Below are 27,411 nucleotides of genomic sequence, written 5' to 3'. Positions count from 1 at the left end.
AGCCAGACTGTGCAGGCACACCTGTGTAATGGGCGGCCTGCCTGATCTGGACTGGAAATAACCATATTGTTGTTGGGAAGTTTCTTCATCATGGTTACTGCCACCTCTTCTAAGCAGCCCATTGAGGGACTGAGGCACCCATGCCCCTTGGTTTCTGAAGGGCAGCTCTGCCACCTGGGTGTGACTCTGTGAAGAGAGTGAGACTACCCTGCTTCTTCAGCTGGGAATCTCTAACCTTGAAAGTGCCTCAGGAGGACATGGTGGCTCTTCCCCCCCCCCCAGTTCTTATATGGAGGGGGAACTGTGGACAAATGCTCGCTGTACAAACATCAACTCCATTGTCATGGTGCATTTCATGAGTTATCAAAGAATGATTTGAGGATCAGGATCACATAGGAGAAAGTGACAGAATGGATAGCTCAGTTGGTTAGTGTGTGGTGCTGATAACACCAAGGTTGCAGGTTTGATCCCCGTATGGGACAGCTGCAGATTCCTGCATTGCAGGGGGGGGGTGGACCTCAGGGTTCTTTCCAATTCTACAGTTCTATGAGATTGCCTCTATGAGATTGCTTGCTGCTTTCCCTTCAGTATGATGGTTTAGTTTTGGGTTCAATGTGCCCTGAGAGCCCCCAAACTGAGGGGGTTCTGGTAATTCCTTGATTCCTCCAGGAAAAAGTCCAGAACTCTCATCACTTACCAAGTATTTTGTTTGTTTGGCCTTTTGGTTACAGAGCCCCTTACAGTTCTGTCTCTCTCTTCAGGGAGTTCACTTGGCTTATCAATTACTTGCCTTGCAGTCATGTCCCTCTTCAGTGTTGGTTCTGGTATGCAACAGTGTCCTATAGTCTTTAACCTTTGGAGGAAGAGGAGTGCGGGCAGTGCCCCCCGCCCCTGGGACGTGCGCCAGCCCCGCCCCTGCCTCCGCCCCCCCCGGTGCTGGAGGATGAAGCTCCGCCACTGCCTGTATACTGGTAGATGAGGACAGAGCATGTGCATCCTTACACTGCTGCAGAATTAAAATGTCCCTCACTTTCTGGTAGGACTATTGTGGGCACATATATTCTGTAGTGAAAATGTTGCTTTTGGATGAATCCCAAGTAGGTGTGCTTAGTACGGTAGCTTTCTCCCCACCTGTTCTTCCCTTATGTCTAAACCTGTTGATAGATTGATCTCTTTCCCATTTGTGTCTTGCTCCCAACTCTTAACCTGGAAGCCCAGGAAAATGTGCCAAGATAAGACATCTATTTGTCTTATCAAATCATTTGGGGACTGTGGATATCTAGAAAAACTGCAATAAAAATAAGTCAGGGAAGGACTTCCGGTCAAGGCGCGCTGGTGTTGAGACGCGTTCGGAGGAGTCTCGCAACTGGAGAACCTCCCGACGGCCAAGAGCAAAGCGTGAGGGGGGGGTAGCGTCAAAATTCCCCCCCCTTGGATTGAGCGATAGCACGGGGCTATCGCGGAGGGGGAAAAAAGCGGCGCGTGAGACGGAACTCCACCCTCCCGGCACCGCAGTTTGGTGGAAGGGGGGGGGAGAAAAGCGAAGCGCAAAACTTACAGGCGGCTCTGTGGCAAGACGCTTTTTTTCTGAGGTCTCAACCAGCAAGCGCTGAGGCACTTCGACCGAAGAAGAAGAAGTTTGAGAAAGTCCGCTAAACCCGCTAACGGGGGTGAGAACACGACAGAGGCGGGAGAGGTGAAAGGAGAGAAAGGCGGTAAGCAGGAAGAAAGGTCGGAGGGTTGCCGTGCGGTACTGAGAAAGAATACTTGTAAAGGAGAGATTTTGTACAGACTTTTACAAACATTTAATTAAGGGGAAGCATTCACCAGGTTGTTGCCAAGCAGAGGAAATTTTAGCGAAGCCTGTAACAAGCCTGTGCTGGCACAAGATTGTGGAGGCAGCAGGCGAGTGGAGGCGTGATTGAAAGCAAGGCAAGTTTGGCGTGTGGGAGGAGGAGACTATTTTATTTTATTTCCCTGACTTTGGAGCGGAGCCTGTTAAAGATGGAGGATTAATTTCAGCAGACTCATCCTGTTTGTGAACTTCCCCCTTCTCCAAGGAAGTGAGCTGCGACGACATACCCACCTCTGCCATTAAGAAAGAAGTGAGGAGTTGGAATAAGAGGTTGAGAGCGACATCTAGAGGAGGGAGGAACCCTCACTTCAAAAAAACTGTGCTTCAAAGCCGTGGAATTTCACTCTCTGCCCAGTGACTGGAAACTTATGTTATTTTAAGCCCATTAGAGGGGAACTCCCAGTAAAAGAGAATACATCAGGGCATCTACGAGAACAGGAGGTCATAAGTCTAGCAAGATGAGCAAAACCAAAGCCCAGACAACAACGACAACAGCAAGCCAAGCGAGGAGACAATCATCATCTCCTGATAATGACGCCCTAGCAAACATTAAAGAACTTATTTCAGAGATGAACAAATCCCTGTGCGATAAATTAGACGCGGTTGAGTCCAAAATGGAATCTGTTGAATCCAAACTAGAACAGAATTCCAAAATGATTACAGATATGTCTGGACAAATTGCGGAGCTAAGCACCAAAAATAAAGAGCTGGATAAAGCGGTAAATGAAATAAATCAGAGAGTAAACAAACAGGAGGAGGCTATCAAGAAAGTGGTGCAGGAGACCAAAGAATTGAGAAGGCTGCAAAATAAGGAGGAGGATGATCAAAGGAATTGGAAAAAAAGATGCGAAGAACTAGAGGACCAGATAGCACTAATTGAGATGAGGCAAAGGGCTTTGATTCTCCGAATGAGAGGCGTCCCGGAGGTCCAAAATGAGCGGATTGAAGAAAGGCTGGTGAAGGAACTGGCTGCGTGGCTTAAAGTAAAAGAAGAGGACTTATGGATGGATGTGGACAAAATCTACAGAGTGAGGATGGATAAAAAGACAAAATTGACGGGATTGCATGGTCCACATGAACTCATCATTACTGAAAGACAAGATTTTACAAAAGAAGAAGAAGGAGGAACTTGTGATAGATGGGAAAGTGATAGCTATCTACAAAGAAATCCCGAAAAGATTTAGATTAAAAAGACAAAATTATAAAAGTTTAACAGATGCTTTGAGGAGGAGGGGTATTTGGTATACCTGGGAGTACCCTGAGGGTGTAACCTTTTTCTATAAGGAAAGAAGGAAGACAATAAAAACAGCTGAAGCGGCGGAGAGGTATAGTAGAAGGCTTAAGAACGAAATAGGAGGGGAGGAGGGTGAGAACAATACTGAAGAAGGACAAATAGAACAATAGAAGAGGGAGGGGGCAAGAATTTGGTTGTATACCCCCCTTATGTTTTGAGTATGTTTTGAGTCTGTGAAGCTTTACTTTTTTTGTGTTTTTTTTGGTTTTGCTGTTTAAGTTCTACCCTAGACATCGGTAGACATTTAAAGGGGTGGTTTTGGTTTAGAAATTATCAGAAGAACTCAGCGATATAATTTAACGATATAGTAAGTGTCACAGTGGCCGGAGTGGGCTACTTCAGAGTAACGACTCTACACAGCTCTGCATTTTATTCTTTTATTGGTGCTGCGTATTTACAGTGCTGAAGTCATTGCTATTTACATGGAGCTATGTGTTCAGTCGGGTTCAGAACCTCCGAATGGCTTTTGGCGCGTCTTTCTCCAACACAAAAGCCTGGGTAGACCCATCCTCTTTCCTCTCCGCTTTCTGTGCAATTCCGGAGTTGGGGGGATGGGTCTCCCCCCCTTATTTGCCCCTTCCTGTCCCACCTGGGACCCTGGCTCCGCTACCTTGCCTGAGCCTCGGACACGACTTCCTGCTTCCCCACTGGAATCAGAACTCTCTCTGCTTTCCCCTGTGCTCGGGGATGGGCTTGAACTCAGGAGGGGAGGGACTTCGCGATATCCCCTGTCCCTCACAGTAAGTCTCTTTGCTATTTTTATCCTTGCCTATTTTTGACTAAGTGTAAAGAGTAAATATCTTTTTCCTTTGGTTTTGGTTAGTTTGGAATATTAAAGTGTGATATTAAAGTGATGAATTTAAAGGTGATCTCATGGAATGTGAACGGGCTGAATAATAAACTGAAGAGGAATAAGGTAGAACACATTCTAAAAAAAGGTGTTTGGGATGTGATCTGCCTTCAAGAAACGCATGTAGCCAGTAGAAATAAGAGAGTTCTAGACAATAAAAGGCTGGGAGAGGTACACACAGCGCTGGATGAGAAAAAGAAGAGGGGGGTAGCCACTTATGTAAGGAGAAATATTAAGTCAGAGAAGATCCTCCAGGATGAAGAAGGAAGAATGGTAGGTACAAGGTTGTTCCTGCCAGGTGGTAATGTGATAGTGATTAACATTTATGCACCTAACGGTTGCAAATCAGGATTTTACAGAAAGTTGAAAGACCAAATGGGCAAGTTAATAGAAGGGGAGGAAATTATATTAACGGGGGACTTTAATGGGGTCTGGAATGCGAAACTGGATAGAACGAATAAAGAGAGAAAGAGTAATGGAGAGTTACCAAGAGACTTTAGGGATTTAATAGATGAATTTGAGCTAAAGGATAGTTGGAGAATAAGTAATCCTAAGGAAAAGAAATTCACTCATTACTCAGGTCTTCAAAAGTCAGCAGCCAGACTGGATATGATGTGGCTATCAACAAATCTGATGCTAAAATTAACAAAGAGTGAAATCTTACCAAAATCAATTAGCGACCATAACCCAGTGATGGTAAGTCTGAAAGAGAAAGAAAGAAGGAAGGGTAGGTGGTGAATGGATGAAGGGCTATTAAATGATGAGGTGTTCGTCGCAAAGGTGAAAAAATCATTGACGGAATTTTTTCAAATAAATATGAGGGAGGACACGGATATTACAACAGTTTGGGAGGCGAGTAAAGCTTTTATATTCAACAGAAAAGTAGAATTAACAGAGAGAGAAGGGAAAAAATTAAAAATATAGAAAAGGAAATAGAAGAAAAAGAGAAAGAATTGGGGAAAACCCCAAAGGAGACGAAAATAGCAAATCAGATTCAAATATTACAGAATAGTCTGTCAATGGTGATTGGGGATGAAATCGAAAAGAAGATAAAGTGGGCAAAGCAAAGACAGTTCGAATTAGGAGGGAAAGCCGGACGCCTTCTGTCATGGCAATTGAGGAAAAAACAGGAAAACAGTTTAATCACAAATATTAGGGAGGGGGAGAAAAATTGGACAAAAGGGGAAGATATCCAAAAATGTTTTTGGAAATATTATAAAAATCTATATAAAGAGGAAGATATAAATGAGAGAAAATTAAAAAATTATTTTAGAAATTTAAATTTGACCAAATTAAAAGATGAAGAGAAAAAAGAGTTAAGCAACCCAATATTAAAGGAAGAAATATTTGGCGTAATTAGTAAATTAAAACAAGGAAAGTCTCCCGGGACGGATGGGTTAGCAGGTCAACATTATAAAATTTTTAAGGATGAAATAATTGGGATATATCAAAAACTTGCTAATGAAATTTTGGAAAAAGGAATATTTCCTAAATCCTGGCAACAAGCATTCATTGTATTAATCCCAAAAGATAATAATAAGAAAGAAGAAGTTGGAAATTATAGACCGATATCCCTTTTAAATTCGGACTACAAAATTTTTGCGTTGATTCTGGCAGACAGACTGAAGAAAGTATTGAATAGGATATTGGGTGTCGAACAGCAAGGTTTTTTGCCCAAGCGAAAAATGTGTAATAACATGAGAATACTTTTGGATGCGATCGAGTTTTTGGATTGGAATCCGAGTAAAAAAGTAGCTTTTATTTTCCTCGACGCTGAGAAAGCATTTGATAATCTGATCTGGAAATTTATGAAAAAAACAATGGAGGAGATTGGGATAGAGGGGAATTATTTAAGGGCAATTAATGCGATATACAAGGAGCAATCAGCAAGATTAATAATAAACGGCGAAGTCACAGAGGAATTTGAAATCAAAAAGGGAACGAGGCAGGGATGCCCTTTGTCCCCCCTCCTTTTTATTTTATCAATAGAGTGCCTGATAGGAGAAATTAAAGATGATAGAGATATTAGAGGATTAAAGGCTAGAAAGAGTGAAATCAAACTTAAGGCCTTTGCGGACGATATTTTGATAATATTAGAGGAACCAGTAGATTCCGTGGGAAAGCTGAAATCAAAATTAGAAAGTTATGGAGAGATAGCAGGATTTAGGGTCAATAAAGAGAAAACAAAAATGATTGCTAAAAATATGAGGGAAAATGAAGCGAAAAAATTAGAATTGGCCACGGGTTGGGAGGTGGTAAAAAAGGTAAAGTATTTGGGAATAATAGTGACCAAAACTAATGTAAATTTATACGAGGAAAATTATGGAAGGTTGTGGAAGGAAATTAGAAGGGACTTAGAGAAATGGGATAACTTACAGTTATCAATAACGGGAAGAATATCGACTATAAAAATGATGATATTGCCAAAAATCCTATTCTTGTTCCAGATGTTACCGATCATTGGGAAAAATGAGATTTTTGATAATTGGAGACGAGATCTAAGTAGATTTATATGGGGCAAAAAGAAACCTAGAATCCAATTCAAAATTCTAACAGATAGCAAAGAGAGAGGAGGTTGGGGTGTACCGGATTTAAAACTGTATTACGCCGCAGCAAATCTGTGCTGGCTAAAAGAATGGATTATATTAGAGAATAGAGAAGTATTAGATCTAGAAGGTTTCAGGAACTCTCTTGGCTGGCATGCTTATCTCTTACAAGAAAATGAAAAGATCTATAAGGAATTTTCAGATCACGTGATTAAAAATTCAATATTTAGAGTATGGTTGGAGTATAGGAAATTGTTGGAACCGAAGACACTGTGGTGGGCATCGCCCCTCGAGATGACGGCCCTGGGGGGGGGGGAGGAAATAAAGATAGATGGTTAACATATCAAGACCTGATAAAAGTGATAGACAACCAATATATTCTGAAATCATATGAGGAAATCAAGAATCACTGTGCAAGCTGGCTGCAGTACAATCAAATTCAAAGTTTGTTTATGAAACATAAGGGAATTGGCTTCCAGGAAAAAAGATCAAAATTACAAGAGATATTAATTGAAGGTGGGGGAAGACAATTGGCAGCATTATATAAATTCTTATTGGAATGGAATTTAAAAGATGAGATAGTCAAAGTTGTTATGGTAAAGTGGGCACAGGATTTCGACAGGGTTATTGATTGTACACAGTGGGAGAAATTATGGACAGAAAGTATAAGATTCACAGCCTGCACAGCGATAAAGGAAAATATTCTGAAGATGGTATATAGGTGGCACCTAACTCCAGAAAAATTAGTAAAGATTTATAAAAAAGGCTCAAATAAGTGCTGGAAGTGCCATGTGCAAGTAGGATCGTACATGCACTGCTGGTGGCAGTGCAAAAAAAATTCAAGGGTTCTGGAATATGATTTATGAGAAGCTAAAGAGGATGCTAAAGTGCACATTTGGAAAGACCCCAGAGCTGTTCCTGTTAAGCATGATACCCGAGGGTATACCCAGTGACAGGAAGAACATCTTACTGTACGCGGTGGTAGCGGCAAGGACTCTTATAGCACAGAGATGGAAAGGGGAAAAGATACCGACATTATGGGATTGGCAAAATAAATTAATAGAGTATATGAATTTAGCAAAGATGACAGCTTACATAAGAAACACCCCAAATCAAAAAATCCAAAGGGAATGGAAGTTACTAGAGGAATATCTAACAAAGGAAGGATTAAAATCGGAGTTGGTGATTTGCTTAAAATAAAATCTGTACAGATGGACAATACATTTCAGGTTAAAGTAGGTAAATCTACCCGGAAGTGGCCGGGCGCGAAAGTTGGAGTAAAACAAGTAAAGATAAAATTACAACACAAGGTATCAGTACGCAGACAATTGGAAGTATTTTGGTTTTTGTTTTTTCCTTTTTTTTTGTGTCTCCCTGATTTTCTGGTTTCTGTACCATCCTCTGTGTTTTTTTTTTCTCTTCCCCTTTTCTCTTTTTTTCCGCATTATGCCTGATGTGTAATGTGCGAATCAGTTAGCTTTTTGAGTTAGTATATATATGCATGTAGGTACATATATATATATATACACGTTATTCCTGATTATTATGTTTGGTTATTATGATTTTTGTATGTTTGGTTTGGCCTATGTTCGAATTTGAGTTCTGGTTCATGTATATTGTTTATAGATTTGGTTTTTTCTTTGGGTTTTTCAGTTTCTTTTCATGTTTTCTGTAGATCTTTTGTATTATGTAAATTTTAAGATCCTGAAATAAAGTATTTTAATATTTTTTTAAAAAAAAAAGTCAGGGAAGACACAGTGTAGAGGAAAGCCTTTTGTGTTTTACTTAAAGGTTAGATTGTGAATTATCTTTCTTCTTCTTTGGCTATCACTTGTAACTGAGTAAGATTGTCTTCCATGAACACGGTCTTAACAGTGAGTCCGTAAGTGACTGTGGAGGCGAATTCTGCATCCGCACATCCATCCACACTGGGGTCATAGTGCTGGAACAAAACAAAACAAACTAAACTAAACTAAAATACAGGAAATAACAAATGTTACAGAAAACCTTGTGCATGAGACCAAACTAGAAATTTGCACTAATCCCTTGTTGGAAAGAATGACTTACTAAAGTTCGGGATTCGGCTATAATGGAGAAAGTAACATCTTATCTAAGATCGAAAATTGCAAGTGAATACAGAAATAAATTCTGGGGGAAATTGTTGCCTCTTATATAATTACCTCCCATGAAAGCAAATGCAAGTATGTTTTGAGGGTTTTTTAAAGGATAAATATTGTAATTTTATGTTAAGTCATATTTTCTTTCAGAATATTATGACCTAAAGTAATTTTTTCTGGAGCAGTTCTGCTTATTATTGTTAATAATTGTCAGATGTTTAAAAGAATTCTTTTAAAAAGGGAAGTAATAAGTGGTAGATTAAATAATAGGGAAAATGTATAAATTGAACTGAGGACAATTTTTATATTGTGGATTTAACACATTTGTTTTACACATAATATGAATCTGCTCATTCTGACCTCCGGTCCATTCAGACCCATATGGTCTACATACATGGCATCTTAGGCAGGGGTCTTTCCTATCACCTGGAGATCCTATTAACTGGAACTGCCAGGAATTTAACTTGGGACCTTCAAATAACTGAATAAAGGGTATGGATGAGTCTAAATACATTTGAAAGAAAGTCTAAGTATTACATGAGCTTAATGGGTTGCTGACTTAATGAATGAATGAATTTATTATTACGGTCAGAAAAATATAAATATCAGAAAAATTACAATATCAGAAAAATCATTGCAATTGCAATTGGGTATAACAGGGACAATACAGATATAGCAGCAGTTAATATATATAAGTTAAATCTTAATCACTAAAATATAACATAAAATTTTCATTTAAAACCTTGATCATTTTGGTATTACAGCTTGTTCCCTAGGTTTTATGGCAGTCACACCATAAAACGTAGGGAATTTGGCCACCCTTAGCGTGATCTCTGGATCCTTGTCTTCTATCAGGAGTTTTAGACATGGAAGTTCAGACCCATTTGGAGATTTTTGTGTAACAGGGATGATAAATGCCGAGCGTATCTCCCCCTAGAAACGGCAACGTAACAAGACATGAGAGACAGTTTCTACCTCCATCAGGGGCAGACTCATTCTGCAAATAATTTACCCTTGAATCTGCCCTGCAATAAGGCAGATGGCAGCACGTTGAACCTGGTGAGGGTAAACGTCCGTCTGCATTTAGGTACCATATTTTTCGCTCCATAAGACACACTTTCCCTCTAAAGAAGGAAGGGGAAAAAGTCGGGGCGTCTTATGGAGCTAATTCCATGGCTCCTGTAGCGGGATCCCTCAGCTGCCGCTGCAGTTGGAAGCTAGGGATGCCTCCGCCACCGGAGCCATGGCTCCCGCCCCTCCTCGCTCCTCCCTGCTTGCTGCCTCCACCCAGCGCGCTCTTCCCTCTGCTCGCCCAAGCCGGGAGTGGAAGCGCCGCCATGCAGGGCAAGGGGAGCAGACGAGGCACCGGCTACTGCTGCTGCGACTCAGCTTCCCACCCCCTTCCGTGGAGTTTTGGTTGCCGCCAGCCCCTTCTCCCTCAGCCACCCCGCCGGCGAGGCACAGTGCTTTTTGCCCAGCAATGAGTGAGCGAGCGATGGGTGGGAGGAGGAGGGCGCGGAGGGGCTGAGGCCGGGTGTCACGGTCCGGTCGGCGGGCGTTAGGACCAGAGGCAAGATGGTGGTGAAGAAGCAGGAACAGGTGCAGGGCTGAGGGTCCAGCAGCAGGCAGATGCAGGGTCAAGGAGCAAGGCAGAGACGAAGGTCCACGGGGCAAGAAGCAAGGCGAAGGCTCAAGGAACAAGAAGCAAGGCGAAGGCTCAAGGAACAAGAAGCAAGGCGAAGGTCCAAGGAACAAGAAGCAAGGCGAAGGTCCAAGGGTCGAGGAGCAAGGCGAAGGTCCAAGGGTCGAGGAGCAAGGCGAAGGTCCAAGGGTCGAGGAGCAAGGCGAAGGCAAAGCAAGGGTCCCAGGAGCAAGGAGCAAGGCGAAGAATCAAGGAACAAGAAGCAAGGCGAAGGTCCAAGGAACAGGAAGCAAGGCGAAGGTCCAAGGGTCGAGGAGCAAGGCGAAGGCAAAGCAAGGGCCCAGGAGCAAGGAGCAAGGCGAAGGATCAAGGAACAAGAAGCAAGGCGAAGGTCCAAGGGTCGAGGAGCAAGGCGAAGGCAAAGCAAGGGTCCAAGGGTCGAGGATCCAGGCGTCGGCAAGGCAAGGGTCCAAGGAACAAGGAGCAAGACGTCGGCAAAGCAAGGGTCCAAGGAGCAGGAGGCCAGATGCAACCAGGCAGGGAAAGCGTTGCTGTGGCAAAGAGCTGAAGGGAAAATGCTGAGCTTTTATCCCTCCCAGCTCCTGCCACCAGGTGCAGTGAGATCTCAAGTGGCCTCACCTGAGAGACTACTCCTTGCCTCTCCAGCACAAGCTGAGGACTTCACCTGTGTGGCCACGCCTTGCTTCTCCAGCACAAGCTGAGGCATGCCCCAGTCCTGCAAAGCACTACAGGCCCCAGAGCCTGACTCCTGCCCATACTCCTGACACCGGGCTGGTAGCAGTGCTGCTGCTGCCGCCTCTCCCACTCGTCTCCCCCTCCACCACCGCTGGTCCTGAGTAGGAGAGGCAGCGCCAGCACCATTTCGGCCGCTCCTCAAAAGCTGTCGTTTCTTGCCGGTTGCTGCTCCTATGAGAGGCGGCCGGCAGCACGGACATGCTCTCTCTCTCTCTCTCTGCTGGGCAAGGCACAGCGCCTCTTGCCCAGCAACAAAAGAGAGAGAGAGAGAGAGAGAGAGAGAGAGAGAGAGAGAGAGAGAGAGAGAGAGAGAGAAGCATGTATGTCTCTTTAACCCCATCGGGGCTGGACGTGTCCATGCAGCCACAGCGGCTTCCTGCTCACCAGCTCCAAAATGGTGGATGCGCCGAGGCTGGAAGAGTCGCCTTTTCCACAAGGATTGGGACCCAGGTGGAAAGGGTGACTCTTCCAGCCTCATTTGGTTTGTGGGTGTGGTGTAGATTTCACAGGAAGGGAGGGGGTGTAGGAGGAGGAGGAGCTGAGGGAATAACGCCACTTGAGGGCACTGTTTGACTTGGTGGAAAACCAGGTTTATACCTGCCCAGGTGTGAGATTTGAGGGATTTTCTTTTCCAACAATGCTCGGGGAGTGGCCTGGATCGTTGTGTCAAAATTTCAGGACGATCGGTCAAGCGGTTACGGAGAAAAGTGGAACACGCACTTTCACCATTTTTACATTTTTATATATATAGATGAATTTGACGCAAAGCAGTGTGCATTAGGAACCTTCCTTGCATTTACCCTTTTTATACCTCATAATAAAGCAATATTGCTGTTCACTGTGCCCTCACTGCATTTGCACTGCTGGGTTTTTCATCCATAGTCACATGGATTGCTGAAAATGCAGATGGATTATAAAATGCTACTGTTTGATGAGTTGTTTTTCAAACCAGCTTCATGCCAGTTTCCATTATTAATTCACTTCTAGCTAAAGTATGAACACCTTTGCATAGGGTAAATACATCCTTGTCCTATCAACGTCAATATCGCATGTGTGTATACAGACAGTAACAAATGGAAGCCCTGCTGATGTGAACACTGGGGAAAGAGCTGTGAAATGTACATGGGGAGGCAACAGGTATGGGAATATTCACTGGGGCACAGCTGCTGAGCTACCCTCCTGACACACCTTCCTTGCAGCTTACCAGAATTGGGGTGTGTGTGTGTGATGAGGTCGGGGCTCTGCAGATGCCCAGTACTGGATTGATTCCACTGGTGCATCTGCACAAACCCTTACCTTACAATTTCCTTGCTCTTGTCGTGCCCAGATAGGCTGCAGTGGTGCCGATGTTGGTTGGGTGGCTCTGCCCTTACCACAGCTGCTGCTATTGCCCCCATCATGGCAATATATAGCAATACCTGGAGACTAAAATTGAACAGCATGAAAGCCAAATACTTGCTTAAGCAGAAAGATTCTTCACCTGGTGGTGAACATTTGCAAATGAAGAGGCAGGGTAAATCTCATCAGGCAGGAAATTCCATCATCTAAGCTAGGGGGTCACCAAAATAGTGCCTAAGGGGGCACCAGCAACCACAGAGGTCTTTTCTCATGCCTTCCAGAATGAACCACTATGTTGGAGTAAACAAAATAAGCTGCAATGTGTGCTTGGTTGCAGCGTGTGTATAACAGTTTCCCCTGGGCCCAAAAGGTTGACAACCCCTAACTAGGCTACCACTATACATTTAAAGCTGTTTTGTATCCTGAAAAAGAAAAGCATGCCACTAGGTGGCAGTGCACAGTCACTCCTTACATAGAGCAGTGGAGTATTTGTAATACAGTACTGTGGAGTATTTGAGTGTCTGTGTGAGAATGAGACACAAGGACTGAAGCAGAAGCATTTCAAAAAAGTTTATTTTCAGTGCTGAAATTTGATTTCTAGGGATTACCTCAAAGGGACATCTTAGGCCCCATCTGCACTATACATTTAAAACAGTACCATACAACTTTAAATAGTCAATAATCTTCCCCAAAGAATCATGGGAATTGTAGGGCACTGAGAGTCTCTCCCTTCACAGTGCTACATTTCCCAGAGTTCCCTGGGAGGAGGGATTGACTGCTAAACCACTCTGAGAATTGTACCTCTCTGAGGGAGAACGGGAGATGAAGAATTTCATTGTGTTGGGTCAGAGAATTGATCTGCTTGCCAACAGGACTGGCCCAGGACATCTTGGGGCAGAACAGTGAATGGTGCCTATTGGCCAAACTGATTGAGATACGTTGGCCTCTGAGATAGGAAATGTCACAAGTACCACTCCTTGGGAGTAAAACTTCAACAACAAATTATAAGAAGTAAAAAAAGGTTGTCTTTTCACATCACCCCAAATCAAGCTGTTTTCATAACTGTTTTCATAGCACGCTAGAGCAACATAGGCCAGCTTTAGGCTTTTGTGGTCTGCCTTTCCTCTTAATTAAAATTCCTGTGGCCTAGTGGTGTTTGTTTTCAAAGCAAGAATACAAACTTTTTCTCCCTGAACAGTTAAGACGTAACTAATACATGCAAAGTAAGGCTGAGAACACACTCTTGCTTATGGATATACTAGCTGACCCGGCCACGCGTTGTTGTGGTTCTTTCTTGTGATCCCCCCCTGTCCCGATCCATGATGTATCCTGCCCCTCCTCCCTCCACCCCAGCTCATCCCTGTGTTTCGGTAGGATACCCTTCCCTCTGTTGTCCCTGGGGAGTGTTGGCCCCTCCCCCTGTATCTCCATACCTTGGCCCCCACCCTTCGAAAAGGAACTGTTCTATTTCCCAGCATGTACTTCTGTCTGAGCCTTCTGTTGTCCCTGGGGAGTGTTGGCCCCTACCCCCGGTATCTTCCTACATTGGCCTCCACCCTTGGAGAAGGAAATGTCAGTTTCTGGGTTCCATTTCCCAGTATTTGCTTTTGTCTGAGCCCTCTGTTGTCCCCTCCCCCCTGTATCTCTATACATTGGCCCCTGTGCATGCATCGTGAACATTTCTATATATTTAGATTAAGGATCAGGGGTGATGATGTGCCCTGGGACGCAGAGAACTACTTAAAAAATCCCGAATGGGGGGGGGTCAAATAGCGAAGCCCCATAACCCCGTAGCAACAGACAGGCCCAGACAGAAGGAGGGGGGTCGTATGGGCCACTTGGTGCGGGCCTCCGAATCTAAAGGGGGCCTCGGTCAGCATATTCACAATCAGTAAAATGAAAAAAGTAACAAAAGGCTTAAAAACAGGGCCACATTATCTACCTGGCCCGGGCCCTGTAAGGGCCTGGCAACAGAAGGCGCGTTCTGAAGCACCCGAGTTGTTCAGTTCCATAAAAAACCCAGGAAGTGGCAAGGGGAAGGTAGGGGATTGTAAATGGGGTGGGGGGTGGCCACTGCAAATATCTGAGGACTTATACTGGGGAGAGAAAGTGCATGGTTGTTCATATATACCGTGTTTCTCATATTATAAGACATGTCTTATATTTATTTTTTCCTCAAAAAAACACACTATGGCTTATTTTCAAGGGATGTCTTATTTTTTTCCTCCTCCTCCTGCCGCAGCTGGCATTGCTACTGCGCCTATCACTATGTCTTATTTTCGGGGTATGGCTTATATTCCTTGAATGCTTAAAAATCCTGCTATGGCTTATTTTATGGGTATGTCTTAAAATATGAGAAACAGGGTATATATATATATATATATATATATATATATATATATATATGAACAGAGGCTTACAATCGGTTGTTTCTCCTAAAATAAGACATACCCGTAAAATAAGCCATAGCAGGATTTCTAAGCATTTGCGCAATATAAGCCATACCCCGAAAATAAGACATAGTGATAGGCACAGTTCTGGAGGGTCCCAAGGAAGAGGCAAGGCTGGACGCGTAATAAAAAATAAGACATCCCCTGAAAATAAGCCAATGTGGGGTTATTTTAGGAATAATAAATATAACACGGTGTCTTATTTTTGGAGAAACACGGTAAAGCCTAGGTTAAAAGGGGCACGACTGCCCTTACTTTAAAATGGCCACCGGAGCCTCGCATGTGACACAACGCCCACTAAATTATAAAGCGAAAACCCCTCGCTGTGCCCCCAAGTGTGTGCTAGGAGAAATGATGAATGACTGGCTAATGCTGCCCGGCGTTTATTAATGCAGCCGCCGGGAGAGGCTTTGGGCTTGGGGTGGAATAGCTGTTGGTGGTTGCAAGGCCTCCTGTTTTACAGGATCTCGTGGCGGAGGCAGGGTTTGTGGGTGTGGCACGTTGTTGTGGCTAATCCCTGTGACTGCCCCCACGTGTCCCGATCCATGATCTATTCAGTTTGCCCCCCCCATAACCGGCGTATCTCATGACGTTTTGAAGGATGGTATTTATTTTTGTCTTGTGGATTTTTTGGGGGGGGTAGTGGTGTTAAATTGTAAAGTAAAAACCCCTTGCCGTGCCCCCAAGTGCGTTGCTGTGGGTTATCTACCCCCCCCGGGCCTAGTGGGGGTTAGGGTTAAAACAAAGGCCTAGTGGTCTGATAATGGCCACCTTGGTGGTTTCAGTTGTTTGGTTGATGATGTCATTTGGTTTGTGGGTGTGGCTTAGATTTCACAGGAAGGGAGGGGTGTACTGTGGGAGGAATTCCACTTGAGGGCGCTGTTTGACTTGGTGGAAATGGAGGTCTGTACCTGCCCAGGTGTGTGATTTGAAGGATTTTTGCCCCGAACAATGCTCGGGAAGTGGCCAGGATCATTGTGTCAAAATTTCAGGACGATCGGTCAAGCGGTTACGGAGAAAAGTGTGGAACGCAGTTTCACGATTGTTACATTTTTATATATATAGATGAAGTTACTTTCTTTTTCAGACCAAGGCCCATCTAGTTAAAGGGAAGGGAGAAAATTTCCTTATACAGTGGTACCTCAGGTTAAGTACTTAATTGGCTCCAGAAGTCCTTACTTTAACCTGAAGCGTACTTAACTTGAAGTGAACTTTCCCATTGAAATGGAAAGTGGATTCATTTGTTCCAGACGATCCGTTCCCCCTAAAGCAGCAATTTAACACGAATTCTATTGTCTAATGAAACCATTGATCCATAAAATGAAGGCAATAATCAATGTACTGTACTATGCTTCAGCAATACAACAGGCTGTGCCAAAAATAACTTCTATGGGCACAATCCAAAAGTTAAGCCCTTCCAAGTCCTAGAGGTTTCATTCAGCGCCAGAGATTTAAAACACACACGTATTTCTATCACCGAAACCAATGCAATAAGCTTTGCTCTCTACGCACGGAACCCTATAATAAAATAAATCCAACTTAGGAACCATAGGAAAACAAAAGCCTGCTGCTACTTTCTCTTCCTACAAAACTTTGCAACTCTTGGGAATTTGGGGTCTCTCTCTCTCTCTAACTAAAGGAAGGAAAGCCCCTTGTCCTGCTTTCCCAGCATCAGGATGTGCCACCAGGCTTGGCTCCTTCCCCCTTCCCTCCCTCCCTCCCTCCCAACACATCTGAGAAGCTAGAAACCCATCAGCACACAGCACAAAAGGACTCATGAAAAGCGGCAGAAAGAAGACAAGGGCGCAGCCGGCCGCGTGGCAAAGAAAGAAAACAGGAAACATAAACAAACCTCAGTCAGTAAAGCATGAGACTCTTAATCTCAGGGTTGTGATTTCAAGCCCCATGTTGGGCAAAAGATTCCTGCATTGCAGGGGGTTGGACTAGATGACCCTGGTGGTTCCCTTCCAACTCTGTGAATGGTTCTGTTATTCTGTTGTATCTGAAGGACTGTTCACAGGGAAGATGGAGCAAACTTGTTTTGTGAGATATGCTTGTGCTATGATTCCTGCACTGGAGGGCGTTGGTCTAGACTAGAGGATCCTTGGGGGTCACTTCCAACCGTCCAGTTCTGTGATAATATGATTAAAATACTCCAAGAAATAAATAAACGGGCTTCTCTGTGGCAGTCATTGGAAAGGGCTCCAGGGGGTGCCATCCCACAGAAAGTTGTTGTTATTTTACAATCGATTGTAGTAAATAAAAATAAAATAAACCTGAAGGCATCTAATCACTGAGAAGAAACTTTTTTTTAAAAAAAGAAGCAAGCCTTTAATTGAAACCATCTCTGTTTTAAAATTCACTTTCTGATGGAAATTCTAATAAAATACACCGTTCATTTCACTTCTCAAACTTTTAAATAAAGGAATACATAAGGACAATCTCTCTCTCTCCCCCCCCTTTCATTTGGCAAGAGCTCTTGCAGAAATCAGAGCAAAGATTAAAGTGTCCTCTCGCCTCCCTTCTTTACCGGGAGGCAGGATTCTCTTCTGTCCTTACACACTGTAACTTATTCTTCCAGTCTTTTCAGCCCTCTATTTTATCCAATCTTTACTGCAAAAATTAGCTTGATATTTACCAATTATAAAGTCCTTTTAATGTTATTTTATGTTATTTTAATGCTGTCAAGGTGCTACCCTCAATATGCCAGCAAGTTTGGAAAACTCAGCAGTGGCTAGAGGATTGGAGAAGATCAGTCTACATCCCAATCCCAAAGAAGGGCAGCGCCAAAGAATGCTCCAACTACCACACAATTGCACTCATTTCACACGCTAGCAAGGTTATGCTTAAAATTCTATAAGGCAGGCTTAAACAGTATGTGGACTGAGAACTCCCAGAAGTGGAAGCTGGATTTCGAAAGGGCAGAGGAACCAGAGACCAAATAGCAAACATGCGCTGGATTATGGAGAAAGCTAGAGAGTTCCAGAAAAACGTCTACTTCTGTTTCATTGACTATGCAAAAGCCTTTGACTGTGTAGACCACAGCAAACTTTGGCAAGTTCTTAAAGAAATGGGAGTGCCTGATCACCTCATCTGTCTCCTGAGAAATCTCTATGTGGGACAAGAAGCTACAGTTAGAACTGGATATGGAACAACTGATTGGTTCAAAATTGGGAAAGGAGTACGACAAGGTTGTATATTGTCTCCCTGCTTATTTAACTTATATGCAGAATTCATCATGCGAAAGGCTGGACTAGATGAATCCCAAGCCGGAATTAAGATTGCAGGAAGAAATATCAACCACCTCAGATATGCTGATGACACAACCTTGATGGCAGAAAGCGAGGAGGAATTAAAGAACCTTTTAATGAGGGTGAAAGAGGAGAGCGCAAAATATGGCCTGAAGCTCAACATCAAAAAAACTAAGATAATGGCTGGTCCCATCACCTCCTGGCAAATAGAAGGGGAAGAAATGGAGGCAGTGAGAGATTTTACTTTCTTGGGCTCCTTGATCACTGCAGATGGTGACAGCAGTCACGAAATGCTTCTTGGGAGAAAAGCAATGACAAACCTAGACAGCATCTTAAAAAGCAGAGACATCACCTTGCCGACAAAGGTCCGTATAGTTAAAGCTATGGCTTCCCCAGTCGTGATGTATGGAAGTGAGAGCTGAACCATAAAGAAGGCTGATCGCCGAAGAATTGATGCTTTTGAATTATGAAGCTGGAGGAGACTCTTGAGAGTCCCATGGACTGCAAGAAGATCAGACCTATCCATTCTGAAGGAGATCAGCCCTGAGTGCTCACTGGAAGGACAGATCATGAAGCTGAGGCTCCAATACTTTGGCCACCTCATGAGAAGAGAAGACTCCCTGGAAAAGACCCTGATGTTGTGAAAGATGGAGGGCACTAGGAGAAGGGGACGACAGAGGACGAGATGGTTGGACAGTGTTCTCAGAGCCACCAACATGAGTCTGACCAAACTGCGGGAGGCAGTGGAAGACAGAAGTGCCTGGCATGCTCTGGTCCATGGGGTCACGAAGAGTCAGGCATGACTAAACGACTAAACAACAACAACAAAGGTAAAGGTAAAGGGACCCCTGACCATTAGGTTCAGTCGCAACTCTGGGGGAGCCGGCGTACAGCTTCCAGGTCATGTGACCAGCATGACTAAGCCGCTTCTGGCGAACCAGAGCAGCGCACGGAAACCCTGTTTACCTTCCCACTGGAGCGGTCCCTATTTATCTACTTGCACTTTGACGTGCTTTTGAACTGCTAGGTTGGCAGGAGCAGGGACCGAGCAACGGGAGCTCACCCCATCGTGGGGATTCTAACCGCCAACCTTCCAATTATCAAGCCCTAGGCTCAGTGGTTTAGACCACAGCACATGCTATTAGTTAATAGACACTTTGAAGCTCCAGAGGTTTCATAAAAGTGCTGGGTCTCTGAACTATGAGCTACCATCTTCTGCATTCCACTTCTAAGACCACAGGTATGAGTGTGGTGGTCAGAAAAGGACAGGGTGGTGTGTGGAAGATGGGCTAAAAGGATGTTATTTCTCCCCTCCTAGTTATTTTTCACATCCTTGACTATTCTGCAGACTTTAGGTTTAGATTCATTTGATCCTGGATAAGCATACTAACCTAACTTGTGTGTGACAGAAATATGGATGGGCAAGTTAGAAAGTGTTAACCTCTCCCAACGCCACCCCCAATTTCTGAGTGTTGCATCCTGCAAGTTGGGGAGGTAGAATAAAGCCATTATTCTCTCTCGGTGTCCTGTCTACCAGTCAGCCTTGGGGTCCTCTTGGTGTACATATAGTCCACTGCTCAATATTTTTCTTCTCTGAGGTGATGTTGGGCTTCTCCCTCCTTACTGTTCTTCTGTAATTTCAACATTAATGCTGAGGTTCCCTAAGGCAGTGTTTCCCAACCTTGTGCCTCCAGATGTTTTGGGACTACAACTCCCATCATCCCTAGCTAGCAAGACCAGTGGTCAGGAATGATGGGAATTGTAGTCCGAAAACAGCTGGAGGCACAAGGTGGGAAACACTGCCCTAAGGGAACGTTTCAGCAGTTTGTGATTGTCATGACAACCATGGCCCTGACTCAGTTAATTCTAGGCCTGTCAGGACATGAGGTTGAGAATAAGTCTCAGTGGCTCACTGTGCCCAGTTTGCAGATTGGACTGCAGATAAATTGTTGTGCCTGTGGATGTGCCTGAAATATCTGCTTGTCTTGTTGTGATGCATATCTTTCAGTTTGTTTAGCTTGAGAATATGGGCAGGAACTTTGGAAATTTGAAATATGTAAACGTGACTTTTCCCACTCTTGCTCACTAAAACTTTCTGGAAGGAATTGAGTAAATGTGTAGAGGGGGTGATAAATGTGAAACCATTGCTACAAAGAACCCTCCTAAGATCCCTCTACCACCTGGACTAGTTTCCATCCTCTCTTTGGGGGGGGGGGCAAGTTGCTTGAGTGACCCACCTTTAGGTGGTTTGGATTATACAGATTATCTAGATGCGTTTCAGTCAGACGTTAGGACTGAAATTGCTTTGGTAGAACTATGGTTGGAACTGGACAGGAGAACTGCATTCCTCTTCTGCCAGACCTCTTGGTGGCTTTTGAGACCATTGACTATGGTATACTTCTGCTGGACTGGATCCCTGGGCGGCACAGTTCTGTGCTGGTCTTGGTCCTGCCTGGTGAACAGGTTCCAGAAATGCTGCTTTCTGCACCAGAACTTTTATTTGGAGTTTCACAGGGTTTTGCCCACCATGGTTTTCAGCATCTTCATGAAATGACTGGGAGAAGTCACCTGCGAGTTTATAGAGTGTGGTGTCATCAATATATGGTGTGACTTCTCTTTTTCATTTGATTACAGGGAGGCAGTGGAAGAATTGAATTGGCAATAGTCTAGATGTAGACTAAGAAACTGGGACTTAATTCACGCAAGATAGGCATGCTGTTGGTCAGGAGGTGGGTTTGTGGTGGGAAAGGAAGGTTGAAGAGCCTTAAGTGCATGTGGAACAATATTCATGACCTTTTGAACATACATAACATATGCAGTTTAAGATCGACCTCCCTTTTGTCAAAATTTTATTAAACGTGCTTTCTTTTTACAGCTTAATCCACACTATCCAGATGGTAGTAATGGGGAAAAGGCTGTGGTAAGTGCAACTGCTTCTTTAAATAAATAAAATAAAATAAAACCTTACATAATCTGATCTAATTAGAAAGAAAGTGGCTGGGACCTTTGTGTACAAATATTGATAAGAAATATATTTCTGTTACAGAGTTAGGAGCTTAAAAATCCTATGTTAATGTGACTTTCGCTTTCTGTTTATTCATTTATTTTAAAACCTGGCAACAACTTTTCCTGACAAAAAGTTCTCCAAGCAACTGGCAATAATTATGGCTCTCCAAAATAAACAGACCAAACAAATTTTACAATGTGTCATGAGTTGGCTTAAAAACAAATGCCACAATATGCTTTAATTCTATTAATGTTTGTTTTTTAGTTATTGTTCCCCCATGTTTTCAGCTGCTCATATTTTATCAGTAAGCTGTCTTTCGACCCTGTCAGGGAAAAAGGTGGGATATAAATAAATATATAACAACAACATGACTCCAAAAACATATAGAGGGTGTTAGGCTGGTACAGTTCAAGAGGGAATTATGGACCTGGGAAGCCATTGTCGCAGGGGTGCAAATCTGAATCATCTTTGACCATTGGCCATGCTGGCCGGTGCTGTTTATTGTGAGAGACCCCCAAATAAGTGTAGGAATTATACGTTACAGAGTTGTGCAGAAGTTCTTTTTCACAGTTCTCTTTTTCCCATAGAAAAACAGCACAAGGTTTAAAAATAACATATCACTTTTACTTGCTGTGCTTGCTCTTGTCAGATTGAATAAAGAAGAGAGGCATGGAGCGGTAATATCTGAGTGACTAATATTTACAGACTGGCTCTTAGGCATGCAGCCTCATACCAACACACTTGCTGCTCTCACAGTTAAAACTCTAAGCTGATAACTGAACTATACAGTATACTGTATATATGACATCACAATATTCAATACTACAGCATTAACCCTTTGCATAGTTTTTTTGGATGCACAATTTCCACAATAAGCCACAGGTTCATCTTCATTGCATTATAGAGAGGGCCCTACTTCTGATCTCAGTATAGACCTGGCACAAAAGAGAATCAAGGAAGTCTGAGACTTTTTTGTTTGTTTACCTTTTAAGGCTATGAATTGTTTTCATTACCCTATAGCAGGGGTCAGCAACCTTTTTCAGCCAGGGGCTGTCCCTCAGACCATGTGGTGGGCCGGTCTATTATTGGGATGGTGGTGGTGGAATGAACAAATTCCTATGCCCCACAAATAACCCAGAGATGCATTTCAGGTTGCCTACCCCTGCATTATAGTATTCTACTGTGCAGTTCACCTGAACAATAGTACATATTTGCTGCCACTGTCCGACTCAGGGGTAGCTCAAGTGGTGTCTTCCAGGTGTTGTTGGCCTTGGCCTTGGATGCACCCTAAGCAGCATGGCCAGTGCCAAGGTTGATGGAAGTTGTAGTCCAGCAGCATCTTGAGGTCTACAGACACCCCCCCCCCCATTTTCAGTTGCATATACATTTGCAGATACTGTAATGTTTACACATGTTACCTTGCAGTGCCCTGCTGGGAAGCTAGCATTGCAGCTTTGCCTCATTGCCTCATATATGCAACTTCTGCTTCCTTCTCCTCTGTCCTGCCTCTTTATGACACTGATAAGTTAATGTTTGAATAGGGAGAACCCTGTTATTGAATATGGAATCTCCCTTCCACTGATTATTATGCCTGCATTCTCTAGCCATGGGGAGAGGGGTGGAGAAGTGGAAAGGGAGTATGCAAGCTTGAGGGTTGCTTCCAGTTGCATTGCATGTGTACTATAGATGAGTGGAGAATTAGATTTGAGTAATTGGTTCAGTCTGTTGGAGAACGACAGTCAGAAGTCATGCTGAAGTCATGGCCCTTCTTTGAGCCATGGAGAATAATTGGCCATTTCTGGCCCTTTCCTGTTTTACTAAGCTGAGTGCATGGGGTGGGGGGCAGGGAGGAGGAGGAGGAGGAGGGGTCCTTACATATCGCAAACTGCAACTTTAGGCTTCCAGTGTTCACAACCTTTATTTTATTTTATATATTTTTTATTTTTAGTTATTAAATTTGCATACCACTCTTCATCTGAAGATCTCAGAGTAGTTCACAGCATAAAAAACACCAAAAAATAGAACAAAAACCAAAACCCACCCTCCCACAAATCAACTAAAAGCCTGGTTGAAGAGGAACGCTTTCATCTGGCGCCTAAAGGGGCCAGACGAGCCTGCCTGTGGAGAGCATTCCCCAAACAGGAAGCCATGGCAGAAAAGACCCTATTCTTGTGTTGCCACTCTCTGGACCTCTCGTGGAGGAGGCATATCAAGAAGAGCCTCAGATGATGATCACAGGGTCTGGGTCAGTTCATAAGGGGTCTTTTGGGTGGTCCTTGAGGTATCACAGTCCTGAGCTGTTTAAGGCCTTTGAATTGGGCCCAGAAACTAATTGGCAGCCACTGCCTTTGGCCAGGATCGGTGTCATATTCTTAAACTATATTGCTGCAGTGAGCAACCTGGTCGCTGAATTCTGCACCAGCTGAAATTTCTGAACCATCTTCAGAGGCGACCCCACATATATAACGAACACATCGCATTAATCTAAGCTAGAGGTTACCAGAGCATAGATGGCGGAAATTAGGCTATCCCTGTCCAGATAGGGGTGCAGGTGGGCTACCAACAGAAGCTGATGGAAGGTACTTCAAGCCACAGCATAGGATCCAGGAGTACCCCAAGCTATGTACCTGCTCCTTCAGGTGTAACCCCATCAAGAGCAGACAGCCTCCCAGCCATCTGGTCTGAAGAACAACCCACGAACAGTGTCTCAGTCTTATCTGGATTGAGTTTCAGTTTGTTGACTCTCATCCAGTCCATTATCGAGGTAAGACATCGGTCCAGCACTTCCACTCCCTCACCTGCAGGTGTAAAGGATAAATAGAGCTCTGTGTCATCAGCTGACAATGTACTCCAAACCTCTGGATAATTCCACTCATTGGTTTCATATAGATATTAAACAGCATGGGGGATAAAATCGAACCCCAAAGAATCCCACATTGAAGTCTCCATGGGGCTGAAGAGCACTCCCCAAGCATCACCCTCTGAAAATGACCATCCAAGTGGGACTGGAACCACTGCAAAGTAGTGTCACCCACCCCTAACTTGGACAGCTGCTCCAGAAGGATACCATGGTCAGTGGTATCAAAAGCCACTGAGAGGTCAAGGAGAATTAACAAGGACACAGTTCTCCTCTTTCACTCCTGACTGAGGTATTCCTGAACTTCCTGACAGTAAGAGCTGTTTGGCAGTGGAATTTGCTGCCAAGGAGTGTGGTGGAGTCTCCTTCTTTGGAGGTCTTTAAGCAGAGGCTTGACAGGCATATGTCAAGAATGCTTTGACGGTGTTTCCTGCTTGGCAGGGGGTTGGACTGGATGGCCCTTGGGGTCTCTTCCAACTCTATGATTCTATGATCATACAGGGTAACCCAAGCAGTTTCTGTGCCAAAACCAGGTCTAAATGCCAATTGAAATTGTTTCGCTTTCATTGTATTTCCAAACAGAATTCCAGGTCATTCAACCTTTAGTCTTTATTTCCATTTATTTCCTTTTTTCCTCAGTCTGGGAGAGGGTGGGTAATATCCATTGATTAAAAAATATATGTATAAGCAGTTTCCATTTCCCTCTCTGCTTGCTCAAACAGTTTCACACACAGCTTTCCACCACAGTTCCAAATTTATTCTTTCTCCAGGAGTGCAGAATTCCAGCATTCCTAAATTAAATTATATCTGGAGGGGGGTGAGTAATCATCCCTTGACGCGAAGAAAAAAATAAAATATCTTCCTCTCCTCCTTCATTCCACCAGCTTTAGACATGAAGTTTCCATATGACTCATTCTATTATTATTTTTGGTAAATATTTTTATTGTTTTTCTCACAGTTAATTTCCACACTACAAAAAACAAAAAACAAATCCCCCCGTCCCCATTCACAAAAACATTTCAAAACCTTATCTTTGAGGTTTTTTAGACCTCATGACTTCCCTCCATTCCCTCTTCTGATTCCTTATATTAACAAAATTCTTCTGCATTTCCTTATACATACTTCATCAATTCTTCTTCTTTGAATTTTATCCAAATTTTGCTGATTGCAAGTGTAATCTGAGCCTGCCAATGTATCATTTATTTATTATTTACATTACTTTGCAAATATACAATATACATTACTTTGCAAATATACATCCAGTTGGACTGGATGGCCCTTGTGGTCTCTTCCAACTCTATGATTCTATGATTCTATGAAGTATTTCCCATTATTTTTCCTAACTTTGGCATATTTAAATTTCACAGGAAGGTGACTATCAGTTAAGTCTGATTTAAAATCCTGCTCTCCTTCCTCACAATCTCCTCTTAGTCTCTGAGGCTGTAATTTCTGCCTCATTTCAGCCACCCATGCCATTCATATCTGCCCTGAGTGTCCCCTGGTATTTCTTCATATCAATCACAATTTCCATTTTTCTAAAAATTTATCATAGAATCATAGAGTTGGAAGAGACCACAAGGGCCATCCAGTCCAACCCCCTGCCAAGCAGGAAACACCATCAAAGCATTCTTGACATATGCCTGTCAAGCCTCTGCTTAAAGACCTCCAAAGAAGGAGACTCCACCACACTCTTTGGCAGCAAATTCCACTGTCGAACAGCTCTTACTGTCAGGAAGTTCTTCCTAATGTTTAGGTGGAATCTTCTTTCTTGTATTTGAATCAACTGCTCCGTATCTGCTTCTCTGGAGCAGCAGAAAACAACCTTGATCCCTCCTCTATATGACATCCTTTGATATATTTGAACATGGCTATCATATCACCCCTTAACCTTCTCTTCTCCAGGCTAAACACACCCAGCTCCCTAAGCCGTTCCTCATAAGGCATTGTTTCCAGGCCTTTGACCATTTTGGTTGCCTTCTTCTGGACATGTTCCAGCTTGTCAGTATCCTTCTTGAACTGTGGTGCCCAGAACGGGACACAGTACTCCAGGTGAGGTCTGACCAGAGCGGAATACAGTGGTACTATTACTTCCCTTGATCTAGATGCTATACTCCTATTGATGCAGCCCAGAATTGCATTGGCTTTTTTAGCTGCTGCATCACATCCTGTATTTGTGCCTTTCAATTTTTTTTTTTGCCCTAGTGTAGTACTTTACATTTCTCCTTGTTAAAATTCATCTTGTTTGCTTTGGCCCAGTTGTCTAATCTGTAGATCATTTTGAAGTGTGATCCTGTCCTCTGGGGTATTAGCCACCCCACCCAATTTGGTGTCGTTTGCAAACTTGCTCAGGATGCCCTCAAGCCCATCATCCAAGTCATTGATAAAGATGTTGAACAAGACTGGACCCAAGACAGAACCCTGTGGCACCCCACTAGTCACTTCTCTCCAGGATGAAGAGGAGCCATTGATGAGCACCCTTTGGGTTTGGTCAGTAAGCCAGTTACAAATCCACTGAATGGTAGCATTGTCTAGCCCGCATTTTACCAGCTTCTTTACAAGAATATCATGGGGCACCTTGTCAAAGGCCTTGCTGAAATCAAGATAGGCTACATCCACAGTGTTCCCTTCATCTACCAGGCTTGTAATTCTGTCAAAAAAATGAGATCAGATTAGTCTGACATGACTTATTTTTCAGAAACCCATGCTGACTTTTAGTGATCACAGAGTTTCTTTCTAGGTGCTCACAGACCGTTTGCTTAATGATCTGCTCTAGAATCTTTCCTGGTATTGATGTCAGGCTGACTGGGCGATAATTGTTTGGGTCCTCTCTTTTCCCCTTTTTGAAAATAGGGACAACATTTGCCCTCCTCCAGTCTGCTGGAACTTCGCCTGTTCTCCAGGAATTTTCAAAGATAGTGGTTCTGAAATCACCTCTGCCAGTTCTTTTAATACTCTTGGATGTAGTTCATCTGGCCCTGGAGACTTGAATACATCTAAACTAGCCAAGTATTCTTGTACTACCTCCTTACTCCATCAAGACCACTGCTTCTGTTTTCTTTATCACTGGTTCTATCTTAATAATCAGTTCTGTCACCATTTCAGTATTTTTCTCCATTCGGGATATAAGTTTATCTGCTGTCTTATCTAGATTTTTCTTTATCTCCTTAATCAACTCATTTCTCAATTCATAAAAGAATTCCACCCATAAGGTTTCACCATAAGGCTTATCCCCCGTGTCCTGTACAGAAGTCCTTCTGTCCGAACTTGGGGTTGGTTGCTTTTTAATTGCCAACCATTAAAAAAATAAAAAATGGTCTGAACAGAGTGAAAATATCCAATACTCCTCCTGCTTGATTCACTCTGCCCTTGCCAAATTTCTCTCTTCCTTGTTCTCAAAACAACCAATTTTCCAGCTGTACCTTATTGGTTTCGTTAAGGCGCCACCAAG

The 27,411-nt window shown here is 43.5% G+C and overlaps 1 protein-coding gene across 9 annotated transcripts in view; it reads left to right on the top strand.

Annotated features, from left to right (window-relative positions):
• ITPR2 (inositol 1,4,5-trisphosphate receptor type 2) overlaps positions 1 to 27,411 on the top strand; it is a 264,276-nt gene that overhangs the window by 57,235 nt on the left and 179,630 nt on the right. For all 9 annotated transcript variants that reach the window (XM_035127537.3, XM_035127538.3, XM_088652318.1 and 6 more), the window contains one exon: positions 20,975 to 21,019. In XM_035127537.3, coding sequence (XP_034983428.1) covers positions 20,975 to 21,019 — 45 coding nt within the window. The remainder of the gene's footprint in view (positions 1 to 20,974; positions 21,020 to 27,411) is intronic.

The sequence above is a fragment of the Zootoca vivipara genome, chromosome 9, assembly GCF_965207765.1.
Source record: "Zootoca vivipara chromosome 9, rZooViv2.hap1.1, whole genome shotgun sequence".
Lineage (NCBI taxonomy): Eukaryota > Metazoa > Chordata > Lepidosauria > Squamata > Lacertidae > Zootoca > Zootoca vivipara.
The sequence above is the reverse complement of the archived record's forward strand: the minus strand, read 5'-3'. Positions and strand labels throughout refer to the sequence as shown.